Raw genomic sequence first — 18,251 nt, forward strand, 5'->3', positions numbered from 1 at the left:
GCCTGGGACCTAGTGCGGCTTTAGTGTTTACATAACTTGTATCACACTAAACTTAGTCATACCTAAACTATTTATAGTTTTGATGTGTCTTGCATACTATGTGCCCCCAACAGCTTAGGAAATAAGTTTTATGGGATTGGGGATTCCGGCTCCTAATGACCCGAGCAAAGTGGGCCAAGACACCAAACCCCGCATAACTTTGAATGTCAATCATCCCGGGATCGACTTAATGAACAAGAACCATATCTATTGGTGGGAAAATACCGAAAGACCAAGTAGTTGAATATGATCGACACGGCCGAGGTACTGTTAAAAAGACATCTCAAGCCAGCCGTGACCTAACACTGAATGCCAAGTTCATCAGTCGTGTTCAACATGAGGCCTCTTCTCTTGGCCAGTATTGCACTGTTTCAGTGGATTCCTGGATCACTAGGAGTCCCTGGTCACAGGTCACACAACGTTACGCCGTTTGCTAACGTCAAAAATGGCACCTATCGAGGAATCCACTCGAACGAGTATGATCAAGACTTTTTCTTAGGAATTCCTTTCGCTGAGCCTCCCGTCGGCGACCTGCGATTCCGAAACCCTCGATCATACGACAAGTCTTGGAAAGAAACCCGCGATGCAAGCAAATACTCTCCTGCTTGCGTGGGCTACGGGGTCGGTTCATTGAACCCTAAATTATAAGCGAGTTCGCTGACAGTCTTAGCCATCACAACTAGGTTACAATACGAGTGAGGCACGTATTATAAGAACTATAATATCATTCCGACTGACACGCAACAGGATTGTTTGTATCTCAACGTTATACGACCCTCAGGGCACTCCAACAAGAAACTCCCAGTAGCCGTATGGATTCACGGCGGAGGTTACTACCAAGGCAGTAGCGTAGACCTCCGTTACAACCTCACATTCATTGTCGAACAATCCGTCAAACTCGGCCATCCTATCATGGCAGTCAGCATGAACTATCGGCTTGGCGCATTTGGCTTTCTTAACTCTGCTGAAGCTTTTGAGAGCGGGGACTCAAATATGGGTTTGCGCGACCAGAGATTATCTCTGCATTGGATCCGTGAGAATATTGCAGCCTTTGGAGGTGATCCGTCCAAGGTGACTATCTGGGGCCAAAGCGCTGGTGCTGCATCTGTTGGTGCTCAGATTCTGGCGTATAACGGTCGCGATGATAAGTTGTTCCGTTCAGCTATCCTACAAAGCGGTGCACCCATCTCCCTTGCATCTCAATCTGACCTATCAGAGGATTTGTACAAGCGACTTCTCAACAATACCAGCTGTAGTTCGCTTGAATGTCTGAGATCTCTTCCCTTCGCTGATCTCAATAAAGCACTCAATAGTACCGCCCTTTCCGGGTGGAATCCAAAGATAGATGGAGATTTTGTGGCCGGACACTCTTCCCGGCAGTTGCAAGATGGGGCTTTCGTCAAGGCTCCCATCATTGTCGGGGCGACCACCGACGAAGGCACAAGCTTTTCAAAGTTAGGAATCAACACAACTGAGCAGTTCATCGCAGCCATAGAGAACTCTTCTCCGCTTATCAACAGCTCTTTTGCACGAACAGTTGCCAAAGCATATCCCGAACGAAGCCAAGATCAGGTCCTTCACAATCTTGCGTCTGACTGGGTACCCCCTCCTAGCTATGGTAAACAGTTCCGAAGAGCGGCGACTTACTACGGGGATGTCAATATGGTGGCGCCAAGAAGACTTACTGCCGAGGTTTGGGCATCCGAGGGGCTCCCGGTTTATTCATATCGGTTTGACGCAATTCCAGCATGGGCTACCTCTGTCCAAGGAGCAACCCACTTCGTCGATGTGGCATTCTCCATGATAAATCTTAACGGCACAGGCTACGCACCAATACGCACACCACCTTTCCTTGGTTTGCCAGAGTCGTACAGGGATCTTGCAAGGCTCATGTCTGGCGACTTTGTCAAGTTCGTGGCAACAGGGGATCCGAATGGTTGGAAGGGTCGAAAAGATGCCATGATAAGTCTAGGCAAGCCAATTCCTTCCTGGCCAATTTACAAGACGACGGGCCCTGGCTTTCCGCAGAATTTTGTATACCGAGGAAATCTTAGTAGCACAGTCGAAAAGGATATCTGGAGGACGAAGTCAATTGCGCTTCTCAATTCGGTAAATCTGGATGTTTATGATCGGTAGTTAGATTGAAAGCGCAAGTTCGTTATTAAACAGACAAGGTACATTATTTGCTAATTCCGTTGTAAACCAATAGATTGGAAAGTCCCTTAACGTCTGTGATTTTATCCTTGATTGCTAGTGCCTAAAGTGAAAACTAAATCTGAGCCAATTTATATAAGCCTGCAAGTGTGCTATCTAGTTACAATAGCTACATACTGTAACTCTATCTTAACTTATATAGCTTTTTCATGAAATAAAGTAACAATATAACTATATTTACTGCCTCGTTACTGTAACAGAGGCGGGCGCCCCCGCACCACACCTTGATTGGGCAGACTCATTTGGCGAATAAACAGACAGCTCCAAGACGCGGTACCACGAGTCTCTTTTCCTCTCCTTCGTCTTACATCCGCCCCGCGTCTCCACCTCTTCTCGCATGCCATCGATCCCTTAAACCGACCCTGCTGAGCCCCTACCTAGAGACGTCTTCAAGCTTTCAAAACGCTCATTATTGGATAACATTTTTGATCGCCATAATGGTTGATCTGGCACTGAATGCCTTGTCTAATCCGTTGGAGGATCCTGAGTCTTCGAACAATATTCAAAAACGAAGGGTAGCCACGGATGATGGTTCAGCTCCGGCAAGGAAACGACCGGCGTTGGCATTTTCCACCGAGGCTAGCATTTCTCTCTGCCGGCGTTGCCGTGACATCCCCTGGGCTAAACTCGCTACGCTTCCGCCCGCGACGAAAAGCGGCAAGCGTGTAGCAGACCTATTCTCTCTAGATCGTCAGGCTCTTGGTCGTGCGCCGTGTCCTATTTGCCGGCTACTTTTTCAAGTAGTCCCCGGAAATCTCGATGGCAAGGACTGTTATCTCCGAGCATTGTCGTCGCCTCTGGCAATCCTGGGCAGGGAAGTACGTGCATCCAAACGAAAGGAGCACTCTGACTGTACAGTATTGTTTCCTATGCTCAAGGCCAAATCCGACGATAAGACGGATGGTAATCGCATTGCCAAAGATTGGCAGGACGCCGGGTTCTTAGCCCTTGTGAATGCAGGGGACCATGCTAGGCTGCCCGACACCGGGCCGAGGCAGAGGCAGATGTCATCGGTAATCGACCCCAAGCTAATCAAAAGCTGGCTGAAGCATTGCACACAATCCCACCTGTCCTGCAAGCCCAACATTGGTGGCAGCGAATTTGTGCGAGGGCTACAAGTCATCGATTGTGAAACGGGGGAGACGATTGAGGCGCCTGGCAGGTGCAATTATTTCGCTCTTTCATACGTCTGGGGAAAACCCGCGCAGCCTCAGTCGCCAGGAGCCAGTGGAAATCCAGAAGGAGGCGCGACCGAATGGCCCAAGGTGGTCCATGATGCTGTAGAGGTAACTCGGTCACTTGGTGAACGATATTTATGGGTGGACAAATATGTAAGAGGCCCGAGTTCCGTGCTGCGAGTTCTTGTTTCTGACCAGTGAAACCAACAGTGCATTGACCAGGATGAGGGACCATTGAAAGACGAACAAATTGCTCAGATGGATAAGATCTATTCCGGCGCGCTTTTGACCCTGGTGGCAGCGGCTGGAGAGGACTCTTCATACGGACTACCAGGGATTGGAATAAAGGAACGCATTCCCATGGAACGCTTCAACATCGACAACGTGGCTATTATTCAAATGCCTCCTCATCTATCTGCTCAAATATCTGGGTCGACATGGGCAGAGCGTGGTTGGACATACCAGGAGGGCTACCTGTCTCCCAGAAGACTGATCTTCACCGACTACGAGGTCGCGTATCTCTGTAACACCATGCTCTGTACAGAGAGTGTAAAGAAGCCAGAAATGCTCTCCAAGTCCGAAATGGAAGCCGAAACCTCCAACTTTCTGGGCATAATACCAAGCACGACCGTTCCAAAATCGAAGTTATGGCATCAACTTAAGGCGAAGCAGTTACCAAACTACACAAGACGTAAATTGACCAAGACTTCAGATTCCATCAACGCTGTTCTGGGTCTTTTTCGCACCTTGAAAACAAGTGGTATTCGACAGCTCCACGGAATTCCTATTCGAAGAGATCCCGCCTCCGGTCGGGTTGTTTTTTACCTCGCATGGCATCACGATGTACTCGCCAAGCGGTGTCCAGGATTCCCCAGCTGGAGCTGGTCCGGTTGGATAGGCGGCATTCGTATCAGCGAGCCTGATATTAGTATCTCGGATGTTCGACAGATTATACTGGTAAAGGAATGCGGTGATGCAGTATCCTTACATGACTGGTTCAAGAATGAGATGCGACCACAGGATTTACCGAGCATAGATGCCCCCAAGATACTGCGTATCACTGCAATGACGGTCTGGGTCTCCTTCGAAGAAAGGAGCTGGGCTGAGTTGAATGAGGGGAGCAGTACACAGAGCCAGGTTGCGAAAATGAGCTTCATCGATGGACCACATGCGGTTCTACCAATCATTGAAGATGTTACAGCTTTTTGCTATGCATATATGGACGAGGACGTATCATTAGAGGGTGGGGTCTTGGGACTCATTCTTGAACCAAAGTCACAGAAACGGAGGTACACTATCCTCCTGTTAAGACCAGATGGTGATCGATATCAACGGATCGGTCTTGTTAGGGTCTCGGGTTACAACAGGACCCGTTCGGCCGCGGTTGGTAATTCTGATCCGCCAATCGTCTATGTGAACCGCAACGGTATACTCCAGGATGAGTTTAGTAGAGGCGGTGAACCCCCTCTCTGGCTACAACGGGCTGTCGAGAAGACCATTACGATTTCATAGTCAAACGCAATCTGCTGAAACGGCGGTTTCGACTGCAATTTCTCAGTGCGGCTTGACGAAAAGTGTAGTATTTTTCAGGAAACATTTGTGGATTGGTCTGGATGAGTCCCATGGGGTCTAGACCAGTCAGATTCAGTTGAATTTGTACATCTTAATCTCCTCTTGAACTCTCCGCTCATAGACGCCACCTCCAACAATCTACGTAATGTTGAACTCCTACCAACCACAGATTTTTCGCGTCTAAATCACTTTGGTACTCTATTGTATCAATAAGGCGACCAAATGTTGCGCTGAAGGTCTAGACCGACCTCTCATCATACACTATCGATTGTGGTAAAGCCATTGACGATGATGGCGTGCATTAGCCAGCCACCACAGTCTATCGTGCTGGCAAGGCGTCTTGGACCGTTTTTGTATGTAGGGAAGCATGTGAACTAGCCTAGAACGGAGAAACATTAATCCAACAAAGAGGCTGAATCCCCAGTAAGCCAAATACCGCTGCTGACAACATCTCTTTCCTTGTCCTGTAGCATCACGAACAGCTCAAGCCCTGGAGAATGGAGCTCTTCAATACTTCACAGGCATTAGTTATTGCGCTCATCGTACTGGGTACACTTCTCGTCGCTCAGGTATTTGACCTTAGTAGGCTTCGCGGACGGTCTCGTGGACACTCAGTTGTCAAGGCAAAGGATGTCTATCACAGTAGGACGTATCGTGTCCAAGGAGTACCTATCGAGTGGGACAAAGAGCGTCTTCGCTCTTTTCTCGTTGAAGCCGGGGTCTCTGCAACGCCGGTTATCCAGTCACTCGCTCGAGAGTCACACAACCGTTCTTCAACCGCGACTGTTGTCTTTCAAGACAGTCCCACCATACTCCAAGTCCAGCTACCAGAGGTATTTGCAGTTAGCACACCCAAACGGCCTATGTACCTTGAGCTTGACACACAATTTCTGGGCCTGACCAAACTTTACTCCCCGATGCCAGATGATCATCAAATTTAGTGAGTAGCCATGTGTTCGCTACTAATACAAGGTCCACATGCTAACTATACAGCATCATTGCTATACCTGGTCTCGGTGGTCATGCTCTTGGCTCTTTCAAGGAAAGGAACGGCGAGCATGTATGGCTACGAGACTCGCTACCGTTCGATGTGACCAAGAACGACCATGACCGGCCAATATCCCGAGTCATGACCTACGGATACGAATCGTCTTTAGCAGATAGCGATAACGTACAGACACTTGAGGATCTCTCAATAGGCTTTATTGAAGTTTTGTCTCGTCTAAGTCGGCTTTCAGGGCGCAAACCGATGTTTATTGTTGCGCACAGTCTCGGGGGGCTTATAATCAAGCAGGTACGAACGATGAACGCTTGGAACCCTTCTCTTCTCACTAACGTTGCACAAGACTTTGATTGATCTAGAAAGGTCCAATCGTGAAGACTACAAAAGTCTAGCAGAAATGATTGCTGCAATTTTCTTCTTTGGTGTCCCTCATGACGGCATGGACATCGAAGCGCTGATACCGATGGTTGGAGATGGGCCAAATCGCTTCTTACTGGAGTCGATTAACCGACTCAATACCCAGGTACTCAACAATCAACAGCGAGACTTTCGTGAGTTTGGCTTGGGTGGGAGTAGGGAAATAGTCTGCTTTTATGAGATTGTGAAATCGCCAACGGCGCAAGAGGTTCGTCAATCTCGAACTTCCGCGTTTCATTTGATATCTAATAGTAGTAGGGTCCAAAGGGCACTTGGTCACTGACGGGGCCTCCTGCCCTTCTAGTCACAAAGTCGTCAGCAACCATGGATCACCGACAAGACCTGATATGCGCCATCGCTCGCACACACCAAAACATGGTCAAATTCAAGGCCCATGATCCAGAATATAATCGTGTTATTGGATTCTTCCACCAAGCCTTGGAGAGCGTTTCATCGAATTCTGGTGATTTTATGCCATCCGAGGAAAAGCGCATGGCGTTGTGGTGCGCAAATCGAACAAACCCCTCACGCAAACCACGAAAGCTTGTATCAATACCTGCAGACTATTTCGTTTGTCTTCATGAAGACGACCTTGACCAGGATTTCCCTGGAAGACGCTTCTGGTATAGGGAAACGGTTGAAAAGAATGGTTATCCTTCGTGTGTTACTGTTGGACAACACATTGTAACCAAATCGACCCGTCCAGTCGGAGACAAGATCATCACTTGCCGTCGAATATGTAATCTCCAGATTCGAGGGCGCGTGAAATGGATAGATCCAGGTGACTACTACGTTGTATGGTTACTATGGCTTCTTGCTGGAAATGAGTGCCCTTCGTCAAGCCAAGGCGTACCCACGGGTTGGATCCCCAGTTCGTCTCCATCGAATACTGTTTGTGAGCGATCATTTCCATCAGGCCATTCTCCCGAATTGAAGGACTCGGGATGGTTCTATCCATGGGGACTTCGATGCAGTGCGGGCCAAGCAAAGAATCCTAGAACCTTCCTCGATGAAGGCGTCGATGTCGATCAACATCCCTGTATTCCTAATCAACTTCTCTGCACAGGCTACCAGGAGCTGTCCATCAGTACGGGCCTATGGAACACGCTCAGAAATACTGGCTGGTGCGAGGTTAAGGGCCCTAAAGTCACGGTCAGGAGTGATGGCGAGTTATACCTAGTTATCTCTAAGGACTTTGAGAGAAAATGGGTTGGTGGTCTATCTTTTGGGGGGGGTTAAGCTGGTACCTACTTAGATTTAAAATGGTTTTATATGTGTTTCTTCTAACAGGTTAAATCCAGTAGTTGATCTCATGTACGTAATAGTCTTGTCAGGTCAAGCATGAATTTTAAATCATTCGAGTATGGCAGTATTATTTACAGGCCGTATCGCTCAATAGTTGCATTGAAGATCTTTTTATAAAGTGAGTACTATGTACTGCCCTTAAAGACTGCAAGCCCAGCGCTGAATAAAGACATTATTCATAACTAGTCCAGCCATCGCCCCAGACTCCTGCTTCATCTAAGAAGAGGCCTTGACACGACAAAGAACCCATCCAAGAGGAACAGAGTTTGTGCTAATCACAGCGGACTTCTTCGCTGTGAACTCAGCACTACCAGGAATAGTAGCGTACTTGTCCTTGTACATTTGACAAACGATTTGGTCGTTCTTAGGAGCCTTGACGCCCTTGACAGTCGAGAAGACGTTGACGATCTCGAGTTCGGTGATCTTGACGTTGTCCTGGTGGGTGAGAACACCGAGAGGGACATTTTGGGGAAGACTGCTGGATTCGCCGTTGATGGGGTCGTTGTAGGTCATCATGGCGACGCCGACGTAGGGCTTTTCTTGAGGAGGAGCGGCGGTGACGGTGGTTGTGAAGGCAGCGAGGCCGGCGAGAACAGTGGAGAAGTGCATGATTGCGGTTGTTTAAGATTGGTGGTAGTTGCTTGAAGCTGTAGTTGAGTGATGTTGTTGGTTGATGATATGGATTGTACGAGCCAAGACACGTCTTTATATACCCAGAGACGGAAATTCCGCAACTACATCTAATCCAACAGATATTCTATTCAGCCTCTCTCATGTGCACAATTGCCGCTTTTGTATAATCACACGATTTTCTATGTCCACAGTAAGCACAATATCCACTATTGACCAATGAAGATGATATCCCTTGCAGATGGTCTGACAGGGAAAATACAAAAACGAGGCTTAGAAACCCACAGCCCCGTAATCTCACCCGGCGACTGCTGCATTGGGGATACTGATGAGAAATGCCTCGTATTGAGCGAAAGGGAAGAAGCATCAGCTCGGAAGTTCTCACAATCCCCGATAGCCACTGAAATGAAATTTATGACAAATATCATCTATGCTTCAAAAAAGCGCACAGGTGACATGATATCCTAGTCGCTGGCGGAGCGGATGATGCCGCGTCTTTAGATCGACGGAAATAGCTCACGACAAGTAAATGCGCCGTTTTTTTCTCTTCTCTTAATAGTCAACTATAGTCGGTATCGGCATTGACCTGGTATCCAACTGAACAGAACCAATTGGCACGTTATTTGGGGCGATTGGGTAGACTATTACATCTTCAACCTCATCGCCAGACTCCCATACCACTGCGTCGTTCTCACTTGGGATAGGTCAGCCGTTCATTGAAACTCGTGACCCTGACCAGAATTACCGATAGAGTCTCTCCGGTACTCGGCCCTCAGAAGGGATCTCAATTGAGGGGTACATCCCACCATGCATCGTGGCTCAAGTTCAGACCACCCGTAGCCAACGATTGCTTGGGATAAGGTTTCACTCAACATAGTTACGTTTCCAGAGCATCATGACTCCAGTCCTTGCATCACACGTGTTTCTTTGTCCTGCCCTGCTCTGATGCCTTCTTAGTCAGCTTTCACACGAGCACAAGATTTGTCTTCGAGAATCTGCTTGTCTCTGAAGACACAAGGTTACTTTGATTCAGCGACACAGTATATCATGACATGAGCGGCTTTGCCGTTTCTTGAGCTATTCTATTCTCAGCAACATTTGGCTGGACCTTTGCACAGAAGTTGCTGATCATAAGAAGTTGACAACAGCCGTCACCATGGTCTTTTGAACCCGACAAACACCCATCCCAAAGCCATCTTTTCCACAATATCGCCCTCCTTCCCCAGACCTTCTCATCGTGTAAAATCGTGCTAGTAGTCAGCAAGCTCTGTAGGATCGGCTGTCGAATTCATGCTGACACGCAATTCCCAACGACCGGGGGAGGTTGTCGTCTTACAGCAGCCAGTGGGGGCGCCTTCAGCACTGTACCTTTTAGTGCACTCCTCAACCTCCAACATAATATCGCTTTTAGAAGACATTTCTTCGCAGTCTAGGCTTTCTCCACTCGCATGATAACTGAACCCGTGATATCTGTTGCCGTCCGATTCTGTATTCCAAGTCACAGAGCAAGAATTGGCCTCCCACGCGGCATCTGCTTCATCCTTCCTTCGGTTGTGAAAAAAGTCACAAACTTTTACAAGCCAATCCACTGCTGCAATGACACCTGTCGCAGCACTTATTATGTCCCCGAGTTTGCCTCCCTTCTTTTCTTTCTTTTTGCGGGCCATGGTTACTCGTTTAATAAATGGTGAATAGAGATCCTCGTGAGGGGCGCGGTTGACGAGTCTGGCTGGTCGCAATTCGATCGAAAGAGGCCTGTCCTTAAGATGAACGGGTTATTAATGTCCAGGAATTATTGGGAGCTCTTACGCTTTTTGAAAGTTTTATATCTGGTCGGCAAAAGCTGGACTCTTATCAACGTGATTGTTAATGTTAGTGGGAAGAGGAGAAAAGGGGAGGGAGTAGAAAGAAAGGTATTGTATACCCCATGAGAGATCTTGGGAGAGGTTGGGATGAGGGGAGTCTTATCCCAATACGTGTCAAGATGAGAATCAGGGTCTTTCTCAAAAGGTTATATTGAGTCTTGGCGAATTGGAGCAGTGACTCTACTTGTGATAGTAAATCTCTTGAACGGTGCTCGAATTAGCAGATGGGATAACCGTTTTCAGTTTGCCCCCTCGGTGGAAAGTACAACATGCTTTATTATCGACTTACTCATTGGCTCTTTGAGACCCATCAACGATCTCTATAACGACATACATTCGATTTAAGATATCCACAGTGTCATGACCCATATGCTGTCGTAAGAGAACCAATATCAGCTTTGTTGAAGGTCACGCGATGCAGGTCGGCTTGGAACCCCCTCACACCCTGATTCTTTTTATTCGGTGGCACTTGGTGAACATCCTCCAGCATTTCGATAGATGTCTGGAACTTCGTGGAAACAGGTGTCTGCTTTTGAATGGATGAGCATGATATCTCGCAGGATCTCGGATAACCAACGAGCTAGACATATGACGGTGGCGCATCTGCACATTGAAGAGCACGGCACAGAGACTTGGCAAAATCCGGTAGTAACAAGGGTCAAGAGTAATTATTCATCAGCTATCTTCCTTTGCAACATGGCTCAGAGGCTGATGATTACAAGTTGTGAATTGCCGTTTCCATTGCCTTTCAAAACCGCCAAACACCCATCTTAAACCCCATTATTCCGTGGTAACGCATCGTGTGATATCGTTCTAGCAGCGGACCTTGGCGATAGGATGGAGCTTCGTATCCCTGCTGATCCGAATCTGCCAATAGCCCTTCCCGATCGTTTTTTCGCGGCAGCCAGAAGGAATGTCATGGTCCCTCCAATTTCTAGCGTAAGACTTGACCTCCTTCTCGATAAAGGGTCTCTCTGGCAGATCGTTGCAGTCTAAGTGATCACCCTTTGCTTCATAGGAGTAGCCAGAAAATTTACTGCCACCCGAAGCGGTACTAAAAACCAAGTTGCAAGAGTTTTTGTTCCAGTGTTCGGTTGCCTTCGCCTCGGCGCGGTTGTTTCTCATCTCACACAGGGTCACACTTCCAACAATCAGGCAACCCAGACCAAAGGCGGCACCCGCAACCTTACCTATAGCCGTAGCCACAACCTTTATGAGGGGAGCCACAAAGATGGCCCAGAAGCCCATCTAGGTTCAAGAACTGCGTTAATTATTATATTATTTTTACGTGTATGCCTCGGGACTTACGGCTCAGAAAAACTCAAAAAGAGTTGCGCTTGTACCGAATGGCGACTTGAATCAGCGGTTATGGGTCGTGAGTCTGGCTAGCCACAGTTCGATCGGCCGAGTCCTGTACTTTATGTTAGCACGGTGGTAGTTTCAAACAAGGGAAGCGGTCTACACGCCTTGTAACACGTTGTATTCGTTTAGGATAAGGCGGTATTCTGTGGCTTGCATTTGCAAGACAGAAGGTTGGTTCCTACGTCGAGTGTACAACGCGAATCTGGTCTTGGTGGTGGTGGAAGGAAGAGGATCGGATGCGAAGAGAGGGAAAATGAGGGCATTATATACTTGGACGATGGCAGGATGAGGGGAAAGCCCGATACGTGTTAAAGTATGTTTTTTCAAGGTGTTTCTCAACAAAGTCACACTTTGAAGTCCTGGCGCCTGTTATCAGTGAATGTATGTAAGGAAAGCCATTATGTGGATTGTCGTGAGCGATTATCGAATTACCCAAGAGAGATAAACCTTGTTTCATTCTATGACAGGTTGATAACACAAGCTTATGATCATTGGCATGATCGATGGATCACGACACAGCATGTTGAGACACGCCAAGATTCACAACGACATACTTTCGATTACAGATGAACAAGGTTTACCTTATCGAACACGCACAGTTCCGTGACCTCTATGCCGGCGCATCAGAACCAATATAATCGTTGGTCAAGGTCACGCAATGTCACCGGTGGCTTGGAACCCCTATCAGCATGGTGCTCTCATTCGGTGGCTGCTCCGGGATCTCGGTAGATCTCTGATTGATCCCCATGACAGATGTGTCTGTTTGTAAACGTATGATTTCCAAAGACCCTTACAACCACACGGCCCGGCTTACTGGTCGGATCGCTTTGCTTTTCGGTCCCGACCGTGTATAAGCTTTGACATTACCCGGCCAATGCTATCACGGCTGAAAGTACGCTGACTGGCCTGACAGTCGGGATCCTGTTTGCCAGTAGCTTATGGGGCATAGCGTGATCCTTTGAATAATCCTTCCATCCATTCTCATCCACGGAAGATGGTTCCGAAACTCGCAAGAAGTTAGCGCTTCCCTCGTAAGCATACCTTGGCGTATCAAAATCTCCGAACGTGACATGAATATCTTCCGAAGGATCACCCTAGCACCATATTATCCTAAATGCTGAAGTCCACAAATACTTATAAACCATGCGTGACCGCGCAGAAGACTCTCGCAACTTCCGCCCACACACCTTGGACAATCCAAAATAATGAGCAAGATCGCAGTCTTCATTTGCCTTCTCGGCAGTACCGCCGCTGCTATTGACCGTAGCTGCGTTGACATAGAGTTCGACGGCAAGACCAATGTCCTTTCAGGTCGATGCCTGCCATACGACAATTCCGGTTACCTTCCAACTGCTCTAGACCTCAACAGGTGTTTTGGATATGATGGAACGGAGCTTACAGTAAAAGACCTTCCTTGACTTAAAGACTGAACCACTGACCAGAGTATAGCCAGACAAGCGGAACTTTAGCGATAGCTGCAATAACTGTCGCATGTTTATAGCACCTGATCCGTGGTGGGGCGGGAAGATCTATTGGCTGGGTTGTACTTGTGACGGGAAGGCAGAGGAAGCAACTGCCCCTATTGGTAAATCCCATATATCATTTTCAATGCACTATCATGAGGCCAGATGTCTAACTTCAGTTTTAGAAGCGGCGACTGCGCATGAATATGTTCACAACGAGAACGGTGTCCTTACGTGTTGAATACCGGGCGATGTATACAAACGGCATCTGCTGTTGACTTCATCTCTACATCCTGTCACTATCGCAAATTGAGATGATATGATGGAAAGCAATATTTCATTCTGTCCATATGTAGTTATTATGAATGAATCTAATTGGCAATAGCCGGCTGGACAAGCGTATTTCCTATAACATCGATTAGTCTCATCAAGGACGTGACATGGGAGCGGCGACTTACCTCCATCGGGATACACAATCTGCCCATTATAGAACAGACCACCCTTTCCAACAAGGAACAAAATCGTGGCGGCCATATCACTATCGTTGCCAGGTCGTCCAGCAGGATTCGACATCTTCTTGTTGATCACACTCTTATTACCCTCATCGGACTTGCCAGTCGTCATCTCACTAGGGAATAGACCCGGAGCAATAACGTTAACACGGACCTTGACATCCTTGCACAGAGTGGCGAGTATGCGGCTGAGATGGGTCACGGCAGCCTTCGATGTAGCGTAGGCAGGTTGACCCATGCTGGAGCCTTTCATGGCTCCTGAGATGGACGATACGTTGACGATCTGGGAGGTGTAGCCGGGGACGGCGTCACGGCCTTTGGCGAGGAGGGGGAGGAAGGCCACGGACATGTAGTATGGCCCTGTGACGTTTGTTTGAAGTGTTTCGGCCCATTGTTCGGGTTTCGTTTTTAAGAAGTGATCAGAGATAGCCTGGGCGTCGGACATATCAGGCTCGCCGACCGATGCTATATGACAATTAGCTTGAGTTTCTTGCACAGGTATCTTTCAACCTACAGAACTTGGTCTCATCATCCCTGGCGATACCAGCATTGTTAACAAGCAAATGGATACCCTTGGGCTCCTTCTCGCCGACTTCCTTAGCGAGACGGATAGCTTCGTCCTTGGAGCTCACATCACCAGGTAGAACATGAATACTTCCAGGTCCATCACCATAGACCTTCTGGGTCTGCTCAAGCTTTTCGGTTCGACGACCGGTAATGTAAACCTTGGCTCCATTGGCTACCAACGCCTGAGTAATCATCAGACCAATGCCCGTAGCACCGCCTGTAACTACAGCAGTGACATGAGAAACATCAAACAAGGCACCAGCCTTGAGGTCGTCATTATTCGCCTTGTCTACAACCAGTTAGCCAAGGACCAATTCAACCATTTTTTAATACCTACGAACAGCAGCCATTTTGACAGTAGCGATTTGTTTAAATTTATTTAATCTTGGTGGTAAACAACGAGGTTGTGCGAGGTGTAGAGTTGCGCGAGAACAAAACGGCACACGGGCGGATTTAAGTAAAAACATCGAGGACGTAACGTTATTGAAATTGGGGCAGTTGATTACTTGATGACGGCGGGACCTGCTCTTTATGATGGGTCTGGCTTTGTCCAACACGTCATTGACTTTTTTTGTCTTAGATTGAATTAAAACTGGCACCGCGATGGATGTTTTTTAGTGACCTCAATATGATTCAACTGGCACGCATTCGCCTGACCTATCACTCGGTAAATTCTGAGTGTTACTGTCTGTGCTGACCGCCCCTCATTTAAGATCTCTTAAGATACGTTGCTGCGTTCATTACTCACTTGGCCCAAATGACTCGCTTTCAAGAGCTAGACTAGAGGCCGTTGGGTGGGCCTCAGTATGTGGAGACAAGGCACTCCTACATGGCCGCTAAAACGGAATTGGGGATGCTCGATCGATTCTAAAGCCTGTAGTGGTTGGGATGTTTTGTAATTTGTTAGCATACTGTTCTGTCACATCCCTTGGTGGGTAGAAAATACTTACGCATTATTCAGGACACCAAGACAGGAGCCAAACAAGCCAGGGCCCACACAGGAGGAGATATAATTCAGGCTGCCTTGTCTTCATCCTCCTTTCCGGTCTTATGTCCCTCGTCACTACTGTAAGCATTAAGGAGTACATCAAACTAGTGGGGGCAAATTGTATTTTCTATTTCCCAGTGTGCACTTTACAGAAAGTGAACTAAAGGAATCAAACAGTTACTTAGTTGAGGCTTTCAAATCTAAATATAATCTTAAGAAGGCAATTCAATAACATAGATCTAGCAATTAATAAGCATTATTTAGATTGAAAGTAAAGTTACAAAATGTACTTTTACTCTCAAGACCCATATCTGCAGTAAACTGCTTTTAGCAATGCGTAATTGTGGCGTTTTCCATTGGTACAAAACTATCCGTTCAAACTAATGGCCGTCACCTTTTTATGCTGTGTCATCTTCTGGTTGCTGCCGAGCCGTAAGATCAGACATTATTGAGCATTACGTATTTTCAACGCAAGTAGTACATTCAGGTTTTCCACAGCCTGATAACACTAAATCGATCTCTATTCCATCAATCCATCCTCCGATCACTCCGACATAGTCCGTTCTACAGCGAACCGGCAATGGACGGCCGAGAATCAGAAAATCAGCATGTATCACCTGGAAGCGGGGAAATTTCTGCATCCAACGGGACTTTGTGTGAGAAGTGCCTGGCGGTTTCTTGGAAGCCTGATGATGTCGGACATCGCCAGCGTGTAGAAGGCCTGTATGAATGGGAGTTGGATCACCATGAAACGTTCAGCGACCTTGAGGCATCATGTGAGGCTGGTTGTCCGTTGTGTCAAACATTATTTTTGCTCCTGTTCTACGACGGTCTAGGATTTGGGACGAGTGGTCCCTTGCTTTGGGGTCTTGGATGTAATCGTGACCGGTGGTATTTGGAACTTAAACCGAAAAGCCCTGATATTAACGAATGGTTGCATGTGTATGATGCTGGTATACACACCCTCTCACAGGCAGTTACAACCGTGAAAGGTATCATCAGTGATGACCCAATGACCACGGATACTAATGGGGTTCCACAGGCCTCGCACCGTCCGGTCTGGCAAATGATTTGCGTGCTCTCCACGATGAGAGCATTAAGCCATGGTTTGAAGCCTGTCTATGCCCTCGGGCACATATGAACTGTCCAAATTTGCCGCCGAACGAAGAAGTGTCCTACCGCATGCCAACTAGGTTAATCGATGTTGGATCTGAGAGACAGCCGACAGCTAAGCTTGTCATGTCGGAGAACCTATCAGAGCATGACAGAAAATCACCGTACCTGATCTTAAGCTATCAATGGGGAAAAGGCAATAATCCTGCGCGAACAACTAGTAAGAACCTAGAAGAAAGGAAAGTTGAAATCAAGGTTCAGAACATGCCGAAGACAATTAGAGACGCGATTGATATTACACGACTGATAGGCATACGATATCTCTGGGTTGATGCTGTATGCATCATTCAAGCTGATACACCTCTCGGTTCACGGCAGCAAGATGACGTTGCATTAGCTGACTGGGAACAAGAGTCGATGAATATGGCAGCTTATTATTCAAACGCCCTTTGTTGCATCGCAGCAACGAGCGCAAAGGATAGCTCAGAAGGGTTCCTTACCGAAAGGCGCGTAATGAGATACGGTTACAAAGAATGGCATCCACAAGCGAACGTCTTCGCTCTATCGCCGCATGCCGTTAGGAGGCAGTTCCGAAACTCGCTTCTTAGCAGGGGTTGGTGTCTTCAGGAATGGCTCTTATCTACTCGAATCCTTCACTGGACGTCCAATGGGCTAATATGGCAATGCCCACATGGGTTCTTCTGGGAAGGTCAAAGTGGATTCCAAGGCGAACTTCCGAAAGGGTTTACCGATATTCACGATGGACCTCGATGGACAAATGATTGTATCTTTGACCTCGGTTTCAATAATCTGGATACGGAAGCCATATGTAGGATCCTATTTTGTGACGATAAGAATGCCGTGGGAAAGGCCTGGACCGACCTGGTATCTCACTTTGTTCAGATGAATCTATCGTTCTCTACTGATAGGCTTGTAGCTATCCAGGGAATAGCAACAAGGCTGTCAGAACGCCATGGGTTTGAATATTTTGCAGGGGTGTTCCGGTCTCATTGTGTTGACCACCTGCTTTGGGGTGCAAGATACCCACGGAACTCACTAGAAACTGGTGACAGCTTTCCTACCTGGTCTTGGGCGTCATCGCAGGGTGAGATCGATTTCTTCCATGATTTTGAAGCCGCGACCTCTCTAGTCAGCGATCTCCAGCCCTTCCCATCAGCTGAAAAGCAAGGCAATTTCCGGAACCCGGCAAATAAAGAGCTTCGTTTTACTGCACCATTGGTGAAGCTCAGCGATCTCGAACCGATAGAGGTGGAGTCTGAAGCTCAAAGGGGATCGATGGAGAGCGAGGAGACCTTGGATAGTTCGCTGGGGCGTAGTCAGTATGTGTTTAGGCCCGAGAGTCCTATTTGGGGAGGATCGACGTGCCGAGTACACCTTGACAATTTGGCTACTCCTTTACCTTTCACAGATCGTGCGTACTTGCTTGCATTGCGGGATACTCTATATCAATGCGAAGGACTTGTAGTGCAGAAGGTTAAGAATGAACAAAGGGTGGATCCACGCGATAAGATGAATGTGTATGAGCGAATTGGCATATTCTATACTTGGGGCGAAATGACAGATGTTACGGACACTCTGGCCTGGGAGACTGAAGTCATCATTATTTAACAGACATCGCTATTTCTCATTTCAATGCAAGGTATTTAAAAGCTTTTTAGTTCTAACTTAATGGCAACCTTGCTCATGCGACTCATCATGATCAGTGAAAAGCGTGTCGCGTGACTGTACTACTTTCATAAAGTTAATTCACGGTGTTTTGCATACCCTAAAACAGCTTATACAATATAACCATATTATAAAGTCAACCCAAACTGCTAAAGGCTTGAGCACCAGACAGAAATAGACAAATTGACCTCTACTCCAGGTTATCTGACTTAATTTATCAAGCGGGAATTTCATCAAGAGCCGACGGCATCTCGCATTAGTTCCGCACTAAACAGGGATGCTGGCTACAAATTGCCGGCCATAACAGGGTCACATCATAGCGAACTCCGTAAAACAT

At 47.4% G+C, this 18,251-nt stretch overlaps 7 protein-coding genes across 7 annotated transcripts; 4 read left to right on the plus strand and 3 right to left on the minus strand.

Moving 5' to 3' along the window:
• Positions 1-375: 375 nt before the first annotated feature.
• B0J16DRAFT_400206 (Alpha/Beta hydrolase protein) lies at positions 376-2,175 on the plus strand (the record flags this gene model as incomplete). Its single annotated transcript, XM_046132497.1, has 2 exons — positions 376-660; positions 754-2,175. 2 exons carry the CDS (start codon positions 376-378, stop codon positions 2,173-2,175), a joined length of 1,707 nt encoding a protein of 568 aa, XP_045983835.1.
• Positions 2,176-3,257: 1,082 nt separating this feature from the next.
• Positions 3,258-5,393, plus strand: B0J16DRAFT_305889 (heterokaryon incompatibility protein-domain-containing protein; the record flags this gene model as incomplete). The annotated part of the gene is made up of 2 exons (XM_046124764.1): positions 3,258-3,584; positions 3,642-5,393. The coding sequence occupies 2 exons, from the start codon at positions 3,258-3,260 to the stop codon at positions 4,941-4,943; spliced, it is 1,629 nt and encodes a 542-aa protein (XP_045983836.1). The 3' UTR covers positions 4,944-5,393.
• Positions 5,394-5,500: 107 nt separating this feature from the next.
• B0J16DRAFT_400214 (uncharacterized protein) lies at positions 5,501-7,603 on the plus strand (the record flags this gene model as incomplete). Its single annotated transcript, XM_046132498.1, has 6 exons — positions 5,501-5,572; positions 5,627-5,943; positions 5,997-6,297; positions 6,350-6,631; positions 6,682-6,837; positions 7,571-7,603. The coding sequence occupies 6 exons, from the start codon at positions 5,501-5,503 to the stop codon at positions 7,601-7,603; spliced, it is 1,161 nt and encodes a 386-aa protein (XP_045983837.1).
• Positions 7,604-7,764: 161 nt separating this feature from the next.
• Positions 7,765-8,432, minus strand: B0J16DRAFT_343359 (uncharacterized protein). Its single transcript, XM_046128023.1, has one exon. It carries the CDS (start codon positions 8,335-8,337, stop codon positions 7,945-7,947), a length of 393 nt encoding a protein of 130 aa, XP_045983838.1. The 5' UTR covers positions 8,338-8,432; the 3' UTR covers positions 7,765-7,944.
• Positions 8,433-9,517: 1,085 nt separating this feature from the next.
• On the minus strand, positions 9,518-10,025 carry B0J16DRAFT_400218 (uncharacterized protein; the record flags this gene model as incomplete). The annotated part of the gene is made up of 1 exon (XM_046132499.1): positions 9,518-10,025. One exon carries the CDS (start codon positions 10,023-10,025, stop codon positions 9,609-9,611), a length of 417 nt encoding a protein of 138 aa, XP_045983839.1. The 3' UTR covers positions 9,518-9,608.
• Positions 10,026-13,258: 3,233 nt separating this feature from the next.
• B0J16DRAFT_267237 (uncharacterized protein) lies at positions 13,259-14,411 on the minus strand (the record flags this gene model as incomplete). The annotated part of the gene is made up of 2 exons (XM_046123441.1): positions 13,259-14,025; positions 14,075-14,411. Coding segments are annotated over 2 exons (1,104 nt in total), but the record flags the coding sequence as incomplete, so codon positions are not given.
• A 1,284-nt stretch (positions 14,412-15,695) lies between these two features.
• Positions 15,696-17,095, plus strand: B0J16DRAFT_267699 (heterokaryon incompatibility protein-domain-containing protein; the record flags this gene model as incomplete). The annotated part of the gene is made up of 2 exons (XM_046123455.1): positions 15,696-15,981; positions 16,158-17,095. Coding segments are annotated over 2 exons (1,224 nt in total), but the record flags the coding sequence as incomplete, so codon positions are not given.
• Between the last annotated feature and the right edge of the window lie 1,156 nt (positions 17,096-18,251).

This window comes from Fusarium flagelliforme (assembly GCF_020744385.1).
Source record: "Fusarium flagelliforme strain FIESC 12 MPI-CAGE-AA-0113 chromosome Unknown B0J16scaffold_4, whole genome shotgun sequence".
In the NCBI taxonomy this organism is placed as follows: Eukaryota; Fungi; Ascomycota; class Sordariomycetes; order Hypocreales; family Nectriaceae; genus Fusarium; species Fusarium flagelliforme.